Genomic DNA, 18683 nt, shown 5'->3' with positions numbered 1-18683 from the left:
AACATATATTTTGACCATGTCTGAAAGATGTCTTTATACCTGTAAATGTGCAATTCAACAAGCAGGATGCAACAACTTTAAAGGTTCAATGTGAAAGGTAAGATTAATTTTCAAGATATCTCAGAGAATCCTAAATAAATACTAGCTAGGAGACTACAACGATATATTACAAAGATTATACATTCTGACCAAGTGGGATTTATACCAGGAATGCAGGGATGGTTTAACATAAGGAAAACTATGAACTTAATCGATATCAATAACAAAAGTAACAAAAATCATATATCAAAAGATGCAGAAAAGGCTTTTGATAAAATACATTTATTCCTACTAAAAACACTTGAAAGCATAGGTGTTTTTCCTTAAAATGATAAGAAACATCTACCTAAAACCATCAACAAGTAATGGGGACAAGTTTGGAAAACTGTAAGATTCAAATAAAAAGCTAGTGTAAACAATAATTTTAACAAAGTAGCAGGATATAAAATAAACCTGTATAAATCATCAGCATTTCTACAACAAAACCCTGCAAGAAGAGATACTGCATTAAAGAGATGCTCCATTTAAAATAACTACAGACAGTATAAAAACCTGAGAGGATACCTACCAAAACAAACACAGGAATCATATGAACATAATTATAACAAAGTTCATTTGAAAGAACAAAAAAATCAAGAATATCAAAAGAAAAAAAACATAAAAGAAGGCAGTTTAGCAGTACCAGATCTTAAATTATATTAGATGGCAATAATTATCACAACTATTTGGTACTGGCTATGAAATAGAAAGGTGGATCAGTGGAACAGAGTAGACATAGACTACACAGTAACAAATGGTTATAGTAATAGTAACCTTGTGTTTGACAAATGTAGAGACAAACTTTAGGAATAAAAATTCATTATTTGGTAAAAACTGCTGGAAAGCAGTCTGGCAGAAACTGAGAACAGACCAATATTTTACACCATTTACAAATATAAGGTCAAAATGGATACATGACCTAAATATAAAGGGAGATATCATAAAGAAATTAGAAGAACATGGAACACATAACCTATCAGAAGTATGGGTAGGAGAGTGATTTATGAAAAAATGATAAGAGAGCACTGTAAGATACAAAATGGATAATTTTATTCATATTAAATTAAAAAGGGTTTGTACAAATAAAACCAATGTAGCCAAGATGAGAATGAAAGCAGAAAATTGGAGGAAAAATTTTATAGACAGTTTCTTGGATAAAGGTCTCATATCTCAAATATACAGAGAACTCTCTCAAATTTATAAGAATGAGTCATTCCCCAACTGATAAATGGTCAAAGGAATACGAACAGGCAATTCTTTGATAAAGAAATCAAAACTATATATATAGTCATATGAAAAAATGTTCTAATTCATTGATCAGAGAAATGCAAATTAAAACAACTTTGAGATATCTCATACCTATCAGATTGGCTAAAATGATAGAAGGGGAAAATGACAAATGCTGGAGGGGATGTGCAAAAATTTGGGACATTAATACATTGTTAGTGGAACTGTGAACTGATCCAATCATTTGAAAGTAATCTGGAATTATGCCCAAAGAATTATAAAACTGTTATAAAACTTTGGCCCAGCAATACCACTATTGGGTTTGTTTCCCAAGGTGATCAGGGGAAAAGGAAAAGACCTAATATGTTCTAAAATCTCTGAGGTGGCAAAGAACTAGAAACTGAGGGGATGCCCATCAATTGGGGAACGGATAAACAAGCTGTGGTATATGATCATGATGGAATACTACATTGCTATAAGAAATGATGAGCTGGTTGATTTCAGAAAGACTGGCACGAATAAATTAAAAGTGAAATGAGCAGAACCAAGAGAGTTTTTTTACATAGCAACAACACTATTATTCTTTTTTTAATTACTTAAATTTTATTTTTCAACATTCACTTCCACAAGATTTTAAGTCCAAATTTTCTCTCCATCTGTCCCTTCCCCCCACCCCAAGACAACATGCATTCTGAATACCCTTACCCCTAATCTGCCCTCCTTTCTGTCACCCCACCCCTTCTCTTATCCCCTTCCCCTTTCTATTTTTCTGTAGGGCAGGATATCTTATTTCCCAGTTGCATTTAAAAACAATTTAACATTAACAACACAATAATTCTAAGAACAACTTTGAATGACTAAGTTATTTTGAGTATTATAAATACTCAAATCAATTACAAAGGACCTAGAAAGAAAAACCTAATAAATAATAAAGTATGCATAGTGTGGATTTTTACACACACCACACACACACCCACACACACCCACACACACACACACACTCTTGTGGCTAATGGCAGCTTTCTCTAGGATGGGATGGGGAGGGGAGGGGAAGAAAGGAGAGGGAGGGGGAAGGGGGGGAAAGAGAGAGAGAAAAAAAGTAAGCAGCAGAGAACAAAAGAAAATTTAGAAGAAAGCACAGAAAAGCAGGATAGCTTTGAAAACAATATGTAGTATTTATTACATAGTTTTTCAAAAAAAGGTAATGGTACAAAATGGAAATTCATAGTTTTATACTGAATCTTCTTTTTATGTTGTGCTGTATACATGGATATGTTTCAGGGGTTTTCGGTCTTGTGTTTAAGTTCAAAATGAATTAAAAAAAACCCAAACCAACATCTCAGAGAGTAAGATTCCAAAGAATGGAAAAGCCTACAGATAATATTTTAACAAAGATGTCTGTCTTTGCTATAACAGACACAGATGAAAACAGATCGATAATTATTATCTCATGTCTGTCAGTCAACAAGCATTTATTAAGGACCTACATGTTTCAGGCACTGTACTGAGAGCTCCTTACCCTCAAGGAACTAACATTTTAATGGGGTAGGGTCACCTCCCTATATGCACATGTACACACACACATACAAACCCAGTACAAAAAGTTAAGTAAAAAGTAAATGAAAGGTAGCTTTTGAGGGGAAGGCCCTAGTAATTGTGGGGATAGGGAAAGCCTTCTTGGAGGAGATGGTGTTTTAGTTAAGTCTTATAGGAAAATACAGAATCTAGAAGTTAGAGGTACTGAGGGGACAGCATTAAAGGCAAGGAAGACAGAAAGTAGAAAGGCATGGAGAAAGAAGACAAAGCACTATATGTGAGGACCGCTAAGTAGACAAGTTGGTCAGTTTATGGACAATGGAAGGAATACTTTATTAAAACACTGTGAAGGACAGGAAGCAGAAGATAAAAGAGTTTTAAATGCCCAAGGATTTTATATCTGATCCTAGAGGTAACAGGAAGCAATGGAGTTTATTAAGGAGGGCATGATGGGGGAATACTTTAGGAAATTCACTTCGGCAGTAGCGTGGAGAATTAAAGGATCAGGCAAGGAGTCCAATATAAAGACTACTGAAATAGTTCAGACAAGAGTGATGAAGGCTTGCCTCTTCTCTCAGAATGGATTCTGCATGGACCATATCTTGACAAATCTCACAACGAAGAGAAATAGAGATAATAAGATGTTTCTGTTTACTGATTTTAAAAAGTAGCTGAGCTAGTTTAAATAAAGTATTCAACAGTGTCATGGAGGCTGATCTACACAAACACCAAACAGAAGGACTCCCTATGACAATATTCTCTAGATATTCTTGTTCACAGATAATACGACTACACTGAAGTCCAAACACTACAATATCTCTTTAATGAGATTCATGGTCATTTGAAAAAGACAGATTGGTCTGGATGAAAAATGCACTTTGATCAGATTATTACATGCTTCAGGACAGGTAGCTTGCTGGGTTTAGTTCCTACGTCTATAATTTAGACAGAAAGACAGACACAGACAGATGGACAGACAGCTTGAATGGGTGCTACAGAAAAGACAACAAGCTGGAACCAGAACTGGAAAGAAATAAAGCGATTGGGTTGTAATTTTTGAAAAATTATATTAAAACTTTCAGTGATAAAAGTTTCACTTTGTGGGGACAGGGTTTGTGCAGTATAGGGGAGGGAGGTAGGAGAAGAAAGGGAGGGCACCCAGACTTGGACCTGAATTGTCAGAAGAGCCTCCTGGCAATGAAACGGCATCTATCCCAACACAGACTGGCACTTGCTTTGTCACTTATGCTCTTAGAGAGCTGTCTGGATCACTGAGATGTTAAGTGGTTTATCCAGTATTTGTTTTGTGTCAGTTTTGTGTCAGTTTTGTGTCAGAAATAAAACTTAAACTCAGGTCTTCCTGACTTGAAGACAGATATCCAGCTACTCCATTTGGTTACATGGTTGTGAATCATGGACTAATATCTTGATTTAAGAAAAACCAAATTACAAGTAACATCCAAGATGAGTATTTTTTTTTTACAAGAAATGGTAAGACTTCCTCTAGGAAATATATTACCAGTAAAGGAGGTGGACTGATTATATACTTACTATAAGACACAAGAAAGTTAGATAACCTGAGTGATACACTGGTACTCCTAAGTTAGTTAAAATCAACCAATTAATTAAATAACAAAGGAATGCTTCTAGGAAATTGGATCGATGTTCCACAGAGAATTTACAGAAACACACACAAGACAGAAAGGGGAGGAGGAATTCTGATCAATAGAGGATGTAGTAACATTGATGAAATCACAGATCCAACTAAACATCTCAATACTATAATCAGAAGTTAGAGCTCTTATTTCATACATCATTATCCCTCTAATTCAGAATAAGTTGTTATGGAAATAAAAAGCTTTCTCTGCTGAAATTCACTTACAAGTTCTTTCTTTTTCATGCATTCCATCAACGTTTGAAATAAGTGAACAGCCTCACTCTGGCCAAAATTGAATGTCTTTTTGATGGTTGAAATGATGTCAGGTTCTGCTGCATCAGGAAGATTTCTAAAACAAAGATGGCCAAAGATTTCAGTAACTACTAAATTGTCCTTCTATGTAGCCATGTGCTTTAAGGTGGCACACAGCCAGAAATCATTCAAGACACATTTTCAGATGCTATACTAACATCTTATTTTACAGGCTGGTTGAATTTTTGTCTAGGGGGATCAGGGGAAAGAATCCCACACTTAGTGACTTCCCTGTACTAAATCTGTAGGCATTTTTCGAAAGATACAAGTTGAAACTATTTTCTAATATTTTGCAAAATCAACATACGTTGTGATGTAACAGTACCCCCAAAAGCATTTTTTAAAACTTTTAACGGTACAAAAATTAATCCAATTTTCTCTTTTAAAAAATCTCTCAGGGCAGTTAGGTGGCACAGTGCATAGAGCACTGGCCCTGGATTCAGGAGGACCCGAGTTCAAATCTGGCCTCAGACACATAACAGTTACTAGCTGTGTGACCCTGGGCAAGTCACTTAGCCCCATTGCCTAGATGCCGCCCCCCTATCTCTCCATAAATCCTTATATTAATGCCACCTCCCCCCACCCCCAAAAGCTTTTCTTACCCGCCTTCTTCTGTTTGTTTATGAACATGAGCCAGTATGTCTGCAGCTCGACCTGTACCTTCGCAAACCACCACTGGGACAGGTGGACTTTCTTGAAGATATTCCAACACTGTAAGGATAACATTGGGTCCACCTTCAAATATGAGAGCCACCACAGGAACTCCTTGACCAATTCCTTTTTTAAAAAATTAAGAAAAAGCAAAGTTCAGTTCTCAATTGAAGCCATAATTCAACTAAATTCTTTCACAAAAGGTAGTCCAAAACCAATACCAAATATAACACATATTTTCCTGATTCTATATATCTGATTTGTTTCTGAATAATAATGTATAAATTTAAATATATATCCTCATATTCACATATGTAAAATGAATGCCTGCATAAATCCTTTTCTATTGATATCCATAATAGTTTCAGGTATATTCCAAGTACAAGTGGATAAAATTCTCCATGCAATTTGAGTGGTTAGGCTGCTAATATCGGATACTGCAGGAATGATCTCTATAAATTATGACCTGACTTACTAGCATGAATTCTTTGTTGATTGATGGTTTTCTCCAGTTCTCGTCTCAATTTCACTTCTGCACCATACTTTCCAACGGTGCCATTATCCACCAATATAAAATGGGAATGGAGATTATTCAAAACATTCAATTTACTCAAAGGGTTCAATAAAGTTTGATAAGGGGCAACCACCTAAAGATGATACACAACACAAAAGAATTAGTGGGTCAAAAATCTAATTCATTTTTCTTTTTCTCTGCTCTTGAATAACTCTTCTTATCACTGAATTGGTATAAATATGGCATAAATATGAAAAGATCTAGGATAAATAACCACAATATGAAAGAAAAAACTTAAAAACACTGGGTTCAACTTGACTTTCAGGCTATCATTGTTTTCATATTTACTGTCACACTTAGCAGTTCAACCTCATTAACAACTGTGGTGAGGTGTTTACGAGTACTTTTATTATTAGACTGCAAATATTTACACATTTTAGGGAGAGAAAAGTCCCCAAGACATTAAGAAATAATATCACTGAAAAATAAACATGTTTATAATATACAACCACACTCTGGAATTGCAGAAAGCTCAATGCATTTTAATTCTCAGTTTAACTTAACAGTCTAAATCATTTAATGTCACATTCATCTAAGTTTCCATTAATCCTCAAAGTTTGATGACGTTCTCCTAATCACAAAACCTGAGTTTTTTCAGGCCTCAAGCCTGAGACTTCTTCACAGCATATAACACTGATATGGTCAGCTCCTCCTTCTGGGGTTCTCTCCTCTTTTGGCTTCTGAAATACAGCTCTTTTCAATTCTCCATTAACTTGTCTACTTCTGTGTCTCCTTTGTTGTTTCAATGTCATCCTACTGATCCCACAAATTAAATGACTGCAAGTTTTTATCTCCTACCCTCTCCCATTCTGTCTTTGTATATTCTCTCCCAGGTAAGCTCACTCATTATCACAGCTTTACTTATTACAGTGGTTTTTTTTTTTAATTTCTCTGTTAAACCAACTCTAGCATGTATTCCTCTTTTCTATTCCCACTGCTATCACCCTAGTAAAGGTCTATATTAGTACCTGGCTGGATTAACATAATAGATCTTTCACACTCCAGACTGTTTCCTTGGATTACCTGGTTATAGCATTATTCTAGTCAAAACCCAGAAGTGTATGAAGCCCACCTACTACTCATCAAGAGGGCGTTGGATTTGAAATCAGAGGCCCTGATTTCCAATGCTTTCTCGGTCACTTATTATTTCTATGACATTTTTCCTGTGTAGGACAGAGTTTCCTCATCTGTAAAATAAGGGAGTTAAACTACACACCATCAAATTAAAACTCAGTATAACTCAAACTCCACTGACTACAATCAAGGCTCTCTATGATCTAGGATCACCTTGTCCCTTTCCAATCTAGGCAAATAACATAGTCCTCCGGAAATATCTTCTTCCACTCTCATCCCATCTCCACTGCCCAACCTGGTCACCTATATAATTCCTATCCATCTTTTAAAGTCTAACACAAATGCCACTTCCCTTCTTGTAATATCGTACATTATTTTATCTGTGTAGGTGTTTTATCCTCATACTAGATTTTAGGTTGCATGAGAACAAGGATTATGTCTAATCTCCTATGTATCTCTGACACTACAAAGAACAATGCAGTGTTTGCTGAAATATTGCCTGTTGTTTCAGTTTTTCCATATAGTACTGTTGAGAGTTCCATAATCTACCTGCCATCACATCTGCCTAAAAATCATGCTCTTGGTAAGTTATTTAAAATAAAATTTCAGTGATTGTGATTTTAAAAGTTCTTTGGGAAATAGCATTGAGTTAGATATTGTATGCATATTAATATTCTGTGGAGGACATTTGGGATCGCAAGGAAAAGCAGAGAATGCAAAAACTTGGATAGGCTGTATTTCGTACCAATATGGGGCAATCCCACACCCATGAGACTACTGAAATACTAAAATATAAAGAAAATAATAAATCCAAATACTGCTGAGCCTTGATTAGTGGGAATAAATCCCCTGAAGTGGTTGCATTTATTCAAATGCACATTATTCAAAGTTATATTTGTATTCTCTGACATTTACCTTGCTCTAAAATTCTAGTGATGGTGATGACAAGGCAGCTAGCATCAAGGCCTATAAAGTACTACACATCTGTTTTCTCATTTGGTCCTCACAACAACCTTGTGAAGTAGACATTATTATTGTTCCTAACTTCCAGATGAGGAAGAGTTTAAGTGACTTATCCAGGGTCGAACAGCTAGTAAGTATCAAAGGCCAGATTAATAATTATTTAAAGAATAGCTGCTTATCTTTCAACAATGAGGAAACATAGTAATGAGCACTTAACATCTGAATTCTTTCTCCCAATTTAAGTATTTCCCTGTTACTTTCACAAGAGGGAGAAATGAAAAATATTCTCTGATAAAAGAACAAATTGTGATAATTTAATAATGTTGCAGAGTACTTTAATGCCAAAAATGAACTTCTGCTAGTTTCTGTAGCCATCAAGTAGAATCTATAAAACTCAGAAATTTTTAAATGCGGAAGCTTTGATGATCACATATTCTTATGCTTCTTCCTCATTTCCCATCTAGTTGTACTACTTTAGGAATCCTCTCATTTCTCCATCATGCCCCCACATGAGGTACTTCCCTGCTCTTCCTGCCTCCCTCCCCTCCCCAACACCTTATAAGTGTTGTCTTCTCCATTAGATTGCATACTTCTTGAGGTCAGGGAACACCTTTCTTTTTTGCCTTTTTTGAGTGGGAGGGGTATCCCTAGCATGTAATAGGTCCTTGGTAAATATTTATTGCCTATTAAATTCTTGTTTAACTAAAGTTTTAAAGTTTATTAATCCCCCAAACACAAGATTCTTATTTAATGCACATCAACAAAACACTGAGTTTTTTTCTCACACCATTATTGACAAAGTATTACTACAAATCTGCAAAAAGCAAATAATGAAATTCTTACATCTCTTCCAATAAGATCATTCCTGTTTTCAATGACTCCCCATGGTGCTATTCCAATAGTACAAATCTTTCGAGATGATCTAGAAGCATGTTCTTTGAGGGCATCACCAACATGTTTTGCTACACCTATGCACACAAGATTTTATTTTTAAAAGATTATTACATATTATTAGCTTTCTATATGTTCAAAATTCCATAGGTCTTACTTTAAAATATTAATATATGAAATTATGTATATACACATATATGTAAGTGTGACATTACAATCGGGAAAATACTTTTCTCACCACAAAACCTAAGTGGCTACTGTAAGTATCATCAGTCCTATTTTAAAATGAAAAAGCAGGCTCGGAGAGGTGATCTACCCACAGTTACACAACAGAAAACTTACAAAGACTAAAACCCAGATCTATCAATTTTCTTTCAAACAGACTAAGTAAGTGGCCTAGTGGAGCAAACAAGAGGCAAGGAAAACCAACTCCTGATCAACCCAGTGACCTAATTCTTAATAAAGAGATTTCTATTACACTGCTATGGAGTTTTCCCACATTCTTTAGATTGTTTTAAGTAATTTATAAAATGGTTCACTTAACTATGTTTAAATCTGATGCTTCCTTCCCTCTTTGCCCCTGCTGATTTGTTAACTGCCAACTGCAAAGACCTCTAAAAGGAAAGAGCCATATCACTGTACAATCTCACTTTATCTATGCAAAGGTTTCATCTCTGCATGTTTTCAATTTAATAAAGGGAAAACAAACATCAACAGAACTAGTTTTTAAAAAATAAAGGGGTAATGAAAAATAGTTTTAATCCAAAAATAATTTGCATTTGCTTTTCTATTAAGTTACATTTATAGTGAATTTACCTCTCACTTTTGCTTTACTTGAGATACTAAAATAAATACGTTCTCTTTGTCCACTGAGTGTGTTTAATTGATGAAAGCTTGAGAATGGAATGACATTAAGGGAATTCAACCAAGAATGAAAAGTTTGCTTAGAATTAAGTTGACTCTATTATTATGTTGTAGCCCATATGGAAGCCTGTACATTAGGAATGCAGTGTATCAGGGAGGATTCTGCCTATTCAAAGAAATTTTGATATCTATTTGATATCACCTAGGTATCTTGCTGACACCTCAAACTCATCATCTTCCCCTCCAAAGGGGAAGTCACTCTGGCTTTAAACTTTAGTCATCCAGGCTCATCTTCTATTCCTTCATCAACCTTCACCCATACATTCAATCAGAATCCAATTTGGGTTGATTCTTTAAAAAAGAAAAAAGGTATATCAATTTATAAATGGATAAATTTACAAATCAGGTCTGTAAAACATACATAATTTAACCAGAACTGTGCCTAGTGGAAAGTAGTTGGCCTGGATTCTAGTCTCAACTTAACTATATAATTCTGGACAAGAAAGTTGAGTGCTTTAACCTCCTCATCTATAAAATGAGGAAAATTTTCCTACCCATCTCATAGAATTATTATGAGAGTACAATGAGATAATGGCTAGAAAAAGTTTTGGAAAGGCTTAAGGGTGTTATTCACATAAAAGCGATGCTAGAAATTAAGCTTTTGCCAATTGTTACTTCCTAGTATCAATGTTACTGCAATAGCAATAGCAATATTCCATCAATTTATCTGTTAACTAGAAGTATTCTTTTTAGTTTTTCTCTTATCATCTCAGAAAAAGGAATGGATTACTATTTTTAAAGTCTGGATCTAAACCAAATCCTTTTATCTTTATATGCCAATCACAGCTGTAAATTAACAAAAATGTTATTTTAATGTTTACATTTTTAGTAGTTTTAAATCTAATTAAAAAGCATCAATTCTATTACACTATTTTAAGTTGAAGACTAGACATATACAAGCAGCACACCTTATATAACATGCTGAGTTTCTGATGGTGTTCTAAAAGCTTACTTTTCAGACACATACTATTTAATGTAAAACTGTGCATTAAAAACTTAAAAGTTTTATGAAACCCAACACAAACCCGTGTTCACTCCTCCAGTCAGAATCCAGGCTCCGGTTGTTACTGCAGCTTTAATAAGACCTTTACCAAGCAACTGCTTGATTCGTGGATGAAGCTCAAATTTCTGCATCCCACCATGAACAGAAATAACAAGTTTGGGCAATTCCATTTGCCACTCTTTAAGCAGAAGCTGGAGAATGATTTCAGGTTTGGTGTCATATGACAATCTCACATACTAAAGTATACAAGAAGATAAAACAATTGATGTAGAGGTGTGTATAGCACATCATTCCACTATTTAAAAGCACATTTTTTTCTTAGTAGAAAAAACAGGCTTTAAAATAATCTATTCACATAACTAACTACAAACCAGCATGTCCTGATAAATGATCAATATTCCAAATTTATAAATATAAAAAGAAAATTAGTTATCTTATTTCTAAAATAATTACAGTTAAAGATTTTTAGTCCATCACTGTTTCTTTTATTTTTGTGACTTGTGTTATTCTCTTAATTAAGATTACATTCAGGAATTGTACAAGTAACATTGGGCGAAGAGGGAACAGGAGGAGATGTGGCACAAAGTCAGACCACTGGCACCTCTGACTCTTTGAAAGACATTTTATTTATTGTTATCAAGCAAGATATAAAATGGGAGGAGGGTAGGGAAGAGACAGACTGGGCAGGCAGATCACACCAAAAAATGGTTGCAAATAGTTCTAAGAGAGCTTTACATAAATCCAAAGCCTATTAGAATTGAAATCTCTAAGTTAACAAAATATTCTTTAACAGTAGACTGTCTACTAATTTCAAATACCATTAAAATGAACAGAATTAAGCAAAACCAAAGAATCCATTCAGAAATGTTTTTTTACTGGAGTTGTTTAAAAAGTATTATGCCACCCCCTCCCAGTTCTAGGTAAACTTAGGAAATGGCCAATGTTTTACTTTTCATAAGAAACTGTTTTATTTTGTATTATATTTTCATGTTATGTATCACATCATAATTATCATCGAATTTCCTCTAGTTCCCTCTACAATGCTCTGCATATAAAACATAGTTTAAAAAAAAAAAGATTCTTCAACTGGATAATCATTACACTACTATGACTAAATAAGATTTCCCTGGCCAGGGTATTTTGTCCTTTTACTATTTCATGTAATTATTAACATAATGGGAGAAAAATATATGGCACATACCTTAGCTCTATAGGAATGAGAACCCCCTTGAAAATTAATGACACCATAAGCATCAGTGGGGCTCTGCTCTGTATGTTTTTCCACTGACCACTCTTCTACCTCTTGATTTAGATGTTCAACCAATTTCACATCTGAGTACTTCATAGCAAGGCTTGCAGTAAAACAAGCATGTTGCCTGACCAAGCGACCACAAAAGCACCTATGGAAAAAGGAAATTATTTTATTAAGTAGCACTTTCTAAAGGAAATTCAATTTAACAACATGTTCCCTTCTATTTCACAGGAATTCGCCAGAACACAGAGATATTGGGCATTAACACACTAACAATAGGCAATAAAGAGAACAGAAAGTCCAATCTTTTAATCTCAGAACACTTCTAAAGAAAAACTACCAATATATTTTCAAGATACCATATCTTCTCAGTAACTGATAAATGTTCCTAATTAATTCAGAAGCTACTATTTTGGGGGGTAAAGTCACTCAGAAGCTACTTTTATAAAAATTGTAGACTAAGTCCTGGAAGATTAAAAACAAACAAACAGCATGAGGGGTTTTAAAAAATTCTAAGTCAGATGAGTTTTAAATCACTTAGGCTCACGCTACAACAAATCATCAATTTTCAACCACCTACAGGTATAGAAAATTGTAGTTTGTTGTTGAGATCGATTTGTGTGAGGAAAAGATGACATCTGATCCTGATTTGTTTTCCACTACATGACAAACTAAAAAAAGGAAAAAACAACATCCATACCAGATGTTCTCATAATACATGGCTTCCTAGTTCATCAACCTCAATTCCCATAACCTACATCACAACTTATCTCAAGCCCTACATAGGGGTGACACACTATCATCCCCCAAACTATGCTACGTCCATGCATCTAAACTCTGAAATTTCCCACTTTGATCAAAAATTCTAGTTCTTCCATATTGCTCTCTGCTTTACTCCTCCTGAAACAAGTCCTTCATCCTCAACATGACTCCCACTCTCTCTATCACTCCTAGTTCTTCCAGTTCACCCACTGCTCTGACTCAATTCCCTTCAAAGCCTTACTCACGCTTGCAATCTGCAACAGTGGTCAATTCTATGATCTACTTCTACTCCAGAACTGATTTAAGCAATTGTACCAGAGGAAAATGGGTCCACTTGAAATTTACGTTCTATAAACTCAAAGAAATCCTTTTATCTTTCCTGATTGACTTGACATCATATTCTCCACAGTGAACACTCAAACACTGCAGCACACCATTCCCCTATCTCTTGGCAGATCACTGTGCTGACTACTTCATGAATTCTCTCAGAAGTATCTAAACTCAATATGTTTAAAATGGATCTTATCTTCCTCAATAAGTCAACATCTCTAAATCTCTCTTTTTCTGTTGGAGGCATCACCATCCTTCACAGTAACTCAGGATTGTAACCTCAGATCCACTACATATTCTTCTCTCGTCCCTAGTTTCTATACCCAATGAGATGCCAAAGCCTGTCAATATTCTATCTACAATTCCTCTTTCATCTGTCCCCTTCAATCTACCTACAGGGTTATCATCTTAATTCAAGCCCTTATCAAATCTTGCCTAGATTATTGTAACAGATTCCTAATAGGCATCTGTGCTTCTAGTCTCTCCATTCTCCAATTCATCATCCAAAAACCTTGAGCTTTACATATGAAACCATACACATTCTGGATCCAAATCAACTACCAAATCTTACTTGACAATATTCCCATTAATGTATGCGACATTACAGCCAAATGAAACCACAACCTGCACCTGACTACCACATGTCAGGCATCTGTACAACCTGCATGTCATGCTTGAGATGCAATCTATCCTCAAATCTATCTCTAAACTCTTATCAAGGCTCATCTGTAAAGTCATCCATGAAACTTTCCGTCATGTTTCCAAATGTTAGTGCTTGATTTTGCCTCAATTATACTGCATTTATTTAAATCCCTCAGTAAGGGGACAAAGAGTGCTTCCTTTCCTATTTTCATAGAGCTTTATACATAATACAATCACAGAATATCGAAACAAGAAAGAACACTGGATGAAAGACCACCTAGAGCAGAGGTTTCCAAACTTACTTGGCCTACTGTCCCCTTTAAAAAAAAATTACTCAGGGGCAGCTAGGTGGCGCAGTGGATAGAGCACTGGCCCTGGATTCAGGAGGACCTGAATCCAAATCCGGCCTCAGACACATAACACTTACTAGCTGTGTGACCCTGGGCAAGTCACTTAACCCCACTGCCTAACCAAAAAAAAAAATTATATAAAAAAAATTACTCAGAGCCTCCCTGGAAATCTACATTTTTAACCCCTCCCCCCTTTTTTGGAAATCTGCGTCATTTCAAAAACAAATAATTTTTTAAAAATAACGCATCTTAAATTTAGTAACCTATCATAAATTTGTGGGGTTTTTCCTGCACTGAAATTTTGATGATGCAATATTGCATTGTGTAATATATAGAATCATACTGTAAACAAGTTATTAAATGCACATCCGACAATGTATGACACGCTCATGTGCCAACACTTGCTTGCAAAGACCTGTCGGGAGACTTGACCATTGATAGATCAAACACACATTTTGTGTGTTTATTTGGAAGATAATGTAATCACTACAATTTTAACTCTGCTATACAACAAACGAAACATGTATACATGGTTTTTCAAAATTTTATCTTCTCTTCTTTCCCTATACTTCCACCCCCTCTTATTTTTATTTAACAGCCCCCCAACAGCACCCTTGGCTACTATTACCCTCCTGAATCATTCCAGCACCCCCCAGGGGGCAGTACTGCACACTTTGGGAAACTCTGATAAGAGAAATCATATGACTTATACAGATATATGTCAAAATATATAGAAAAACTGATTCAAAAATCAGATACCCATATATTTGTGTTAATCTCATACAAATAAAGATCTAAAAAGTTGGATAATATCCACTTTTAAGAAACTGGAGGGCAATAGTAGACTTTGTAAAGCATTTTTATAAAGCTTTTGGTTATATGAAAATTTGTCAATATGAGTTTCCTAAAAATTTTTTAATCCTAGAAAGTACCTGAATTTCCATTTTTCAGGATGCTCACCTGCTCAAATGCCTCTGAAATAACGAATATTCATATTCACCTAGGATATTTACCATTATGCATCTAGGATAGCATCTATTCAAAATATTAATCTAGGATAAATCCTAACTTACCTGACAAGTTGCTGACAAATCTGACATCCTGGAAGGCATCTGTAAAACAAATTAATACACTTCATTTTAAATAAGAATTAAAATTATTTCTGTATAACTCTCCATAAAATGTCTAGAGAAAGGTTATGTTTAGTCACACTTATAACAGAGGTCTGTACAACTGAGCTCTTAATTAAAAGTTGAATATAAACCTTATTCTATTTTTAAAATGTTTTTTGAAATTTATTTTTTGAGGGTGTTATATTTAATTCTGAACTGTCTCCTTCCCCACCCCACATTAGGGAAGGCCACCATCTCTCTCTCTCTCTCTCTCTCTCTCTCTCTCTCTCTCTCTCTCACACACACACACACACACACACACACACACACACACACACACACACACAGGTAACTATACTATGTATACTTCTATTTATCCATTCTTTCTCTGGAGGTGGATAGCCTCTTCCTTGATAGGTCCTTTGTAGTTGATTTGAGTATTTATGATACTCAAAAAAACCTAGTCATTCACAGTTGTTCTTAGAATAAACTCGCACAACTTGGCAGTAGGTAGGGGCCAAAATTAAAACAGGTTAAACTTCTTTAGGACAGATAGATTACACTAGAGACAGACTGATGATGGTTGTTGCTGTGGGTCACATGCACAGAGGCAAAGCTACATTTTTCACGGGCTGCCTGAAATCCTTCGGTGAACCACAAGTTGTGCAGGCTTGTCTTAGAACAATATTGCTACTACTTTATACAAAGTTCTCTTAGTTCTGCTCATTTCATTCTTCATTATTTCATGCTTTTCCAAAACCAACCAGCTCATTATTTCTTACAGCACAGCAATACTCCATCACAATCACACACCACAACTTGTTTAGCCATTCCCCTATTGATGAGCATCCCCTTGATTTCCAATTCTTTGCCACCACAAAGAGAGATGCTATAAATATTTTAGAATATATTAGTTCTTTCCCTTTTTCCCTGATCACCATGGGAAACAAACCTAATGGTGGTATTTCTGGGCCAAAGGGTATAGTTTTGTAATTCTTGGGGCATAATTCCATATTGCTGTCTAAAATGGCTGGATCAGTTCACAGTTCCAACAATGTATTAATGTCCCAATTTTTCCACATCCCTCCAACATTTGTCATTTTCTCCTTCGTTTACTTTAGTCAATCTGATAGGTGTGAGAGATATCTCAAAAGTTGTTTTAATTTGCACTTCTCTTATCAGTAAAGATTCAGAGCATTTTTTTCAAGACTACAGCTTTGATTTCTTCTTCCCAAAACTGCCTGTTCATATTCCTTTGGCCATTTATTAATTGGGGAATGACGCATATTCTTATAAATCTGACCAAGTTCTCTATATGTTTGAGATATGAGACCTTTATGCAAGAAACTGTCTATAAATTGCCCTCCCAATTGTCTGCCTTCTTTCTAATCCTGGCTACATTGGTTTTATTTGTATAAAACCTTTTTAATTTAATGTAAATAAAATTATGCATTTTACATCTCACAATACTCTCTATCTCTTGTTTACTCAAAATTTTCTCTGTCCCTGAGTCTGATAGGTAATATGTTCTGTGTTCTTCTCATTATGATATTCTCCCTTTATATCTACGTCATGTATCCATTTTGACCTTAGCTTGGTGAACTGTGTAAGGATTGGTCTATACCTCAATTTCTGCAATACTGCTTTCTAGTTTTCCCAACAATTTCTAGCAAATAGTGAATTCTTATCCTAAAAGCTTAAATCTTTCCATCTGTCAAATACAAGGTTACTATAATCATTTGCTGCTGTGTATTGTATGTCTACTCTGTTCCACTGACCTCCCTTTCTATTTCTTAGCCAGTACCAGATAGTTTTGATAATTACTGCCTTATAATATAGTTTTGGTACTACTAAACCTCTTTCCTGTACTTTTTTCCCATTAATTCCTTTGATATTCTTGCTCTTTTGTTCTTACAAATGAATTGTTATTATTTCTTCAAGCACAATAAAATGTTTTTTGTAATTTAATTAGGATGGCATTGAACAAGTAAATTAGTTAATTAGAACTGTCATTGTTATTATATTGGCTCTGCTCACCCATAAAAAATTAATATTTCCCCAATTATTTAAATCTGACTTTTTTGGTATCAAAAGCACTTTATAATTATGCTCAGGTAGTTCCTGGGTTTGTCTTAGCAGGTATATTTCCAGGTACTTTATGCTGTCTACAGTTATTTTAAATCAGGTTTGCGCTCTTATTATCGCTTCTTGTTGGTAACGTATAGAAATGCTGACGATTTATGTAAGTTTATTTTACATCCTGTGACTTTTTAAAAATTACTGTTTCAACTAGCTTTTTAATTGAATCTCTAGGATATTCCAAGTACATCATCATATTGTCTGCAAAAAGCGATAATCTTATTACTTTATTGCCCACTCTGATTCCTTCAATTTCTTTTTCTTCTTTGTTGCTGTTGCTAGCATTTCTAATACAATACTGAATTACACTGTTGATAATGGGCATCTTTGTTTCATGCCTGTTCTTACTGAGAAGGTTGTTAGCTTATCCCAATTACAAGTAATGCCTGCTGACAGTTTTAGGTAGATGCTTCTTATCATTTTAAGGAAAAATCCATTTATACCTATGCTTTCTATTGTTTTTTTTTAAATAGGAATGAGCATTGCATTTTGTCAAAAGCTTTTCTTGCACTTACTGATAAAATCATATGATTTTTGCTATTGATATAATCAATTGTGTTAATAGTTTTCCTTATGTTAAACCATCCCACCTTACTCTATTTTTGATCAAGTAAAGGGATCTGCTTTTCAAAGTAACCTGACAATCCTTTTATTAAGTAATCGTGGATAGCATCATAATATATTTTAAATAAAAATTGGCATAGCTTAAGGTTTTTTTTGAGGTAGAAGAAGAGGCAGTAGTAAAGCCCTAGACAATACCAACCAAAGCAACAAATTGGGGATTCACTGAATATAAAAGTTGTTCTGTGACTTTATACACACAGGATAAGGTTTATGTGCATTCTAAAAAAGCATTATTTGTATCTATACTTACAGGATATGACTAATGAGGTCCTATTACCTAAGAAATAAGTCAAATATATAAAGAGCTTTGAATAGTCATCTGCCAGTCACAGAAATAAAATTTTCTCATTCCAATGCCTTAGAGCAGAGGTGTCAAACTAACAAGAGGCCAGAAACAAATTAAAATATTAGAGAAATATTTAACAAACAAAGATACAACAAATACAGTTAATTTGCTGTCTTTAAGTCAGTATGCAGTTTACAGGGGAATCCTTTCTATTTGAGTTTGACATCACTGCTTCAGAGAATTGTTGAAAGACAGAACATCATTACTTTTATACAAAGGACAACTCTTTCCTTCAA

The 18683-nt window shown here is 34.8% G+C and overlaps 1 protein-coding gene across 2 annotated transcripts in view; it reads right to left on the bottom strand.

Annotated features, from left to right (window-relative positions):
- The window catches only part of TRPM7 (transient receptor potential cation channel subfamily M member 7), a 147513-nt gene that overhangs the window by 82777 nt on the left and 46053 nt on the right, over positions 1-18683 (bottom strand). For both annotated transcript variants that reach the window (XR_013485359.1, XM_020980084.2), the window contains exons 3-9: positions 15300-15338; positions 12092-12290; positions 10913-11126; positions 8916-9040; positions 5937-6108; positions 5413-5587; positions 4724-4847 (exon numbers count right to left, since the gene is read on the bottom strand). Coding sequence is in view for 1 of the 2 variants with exons in the window: in XM_020980084.2 (XP_020835743.1) it covers positions 4724-4847; positions 5413-5587; positions 5937-6108; positions 8916-9040; positions 10913-11126; positions 12092-12290; positions 15300-15338 (1048 nt within the window). In the remaining variant the exon portion in view is untranslated. The remainder of the gene's footprint in view (positions 1-4723; positions 4848-5412; positions 5588-5936; positions 6109-8915; positions 9041-10912; positions 11127-12091; positions 12291-15299; positions 15339-18683) is intronic.

The sequence above is a fragment of the Phascolarctos cinereus genome, unplaced genomic scaffold (assembly GCF_003287225.1).
Source record: "Phascolarctos cinereus isolate Bilbo 61053 unplaced genomic scaffold, phaCin_HiC Scaffold_3;HRSCAF=262, whole genome shotgun sequence".
Lineage (NCBI taxonomy): Eukaryota > Metazoa > Chordata > Mammalia > Diprotodontia > Phascolarctidae > Phascolarctos > Phascolarctos cinereus.
The sequence above is the reverse complement of the archived record's forward strand: the minus strand, read 5'-3'. Positions and strand labels throughout refer to the sequence as shown.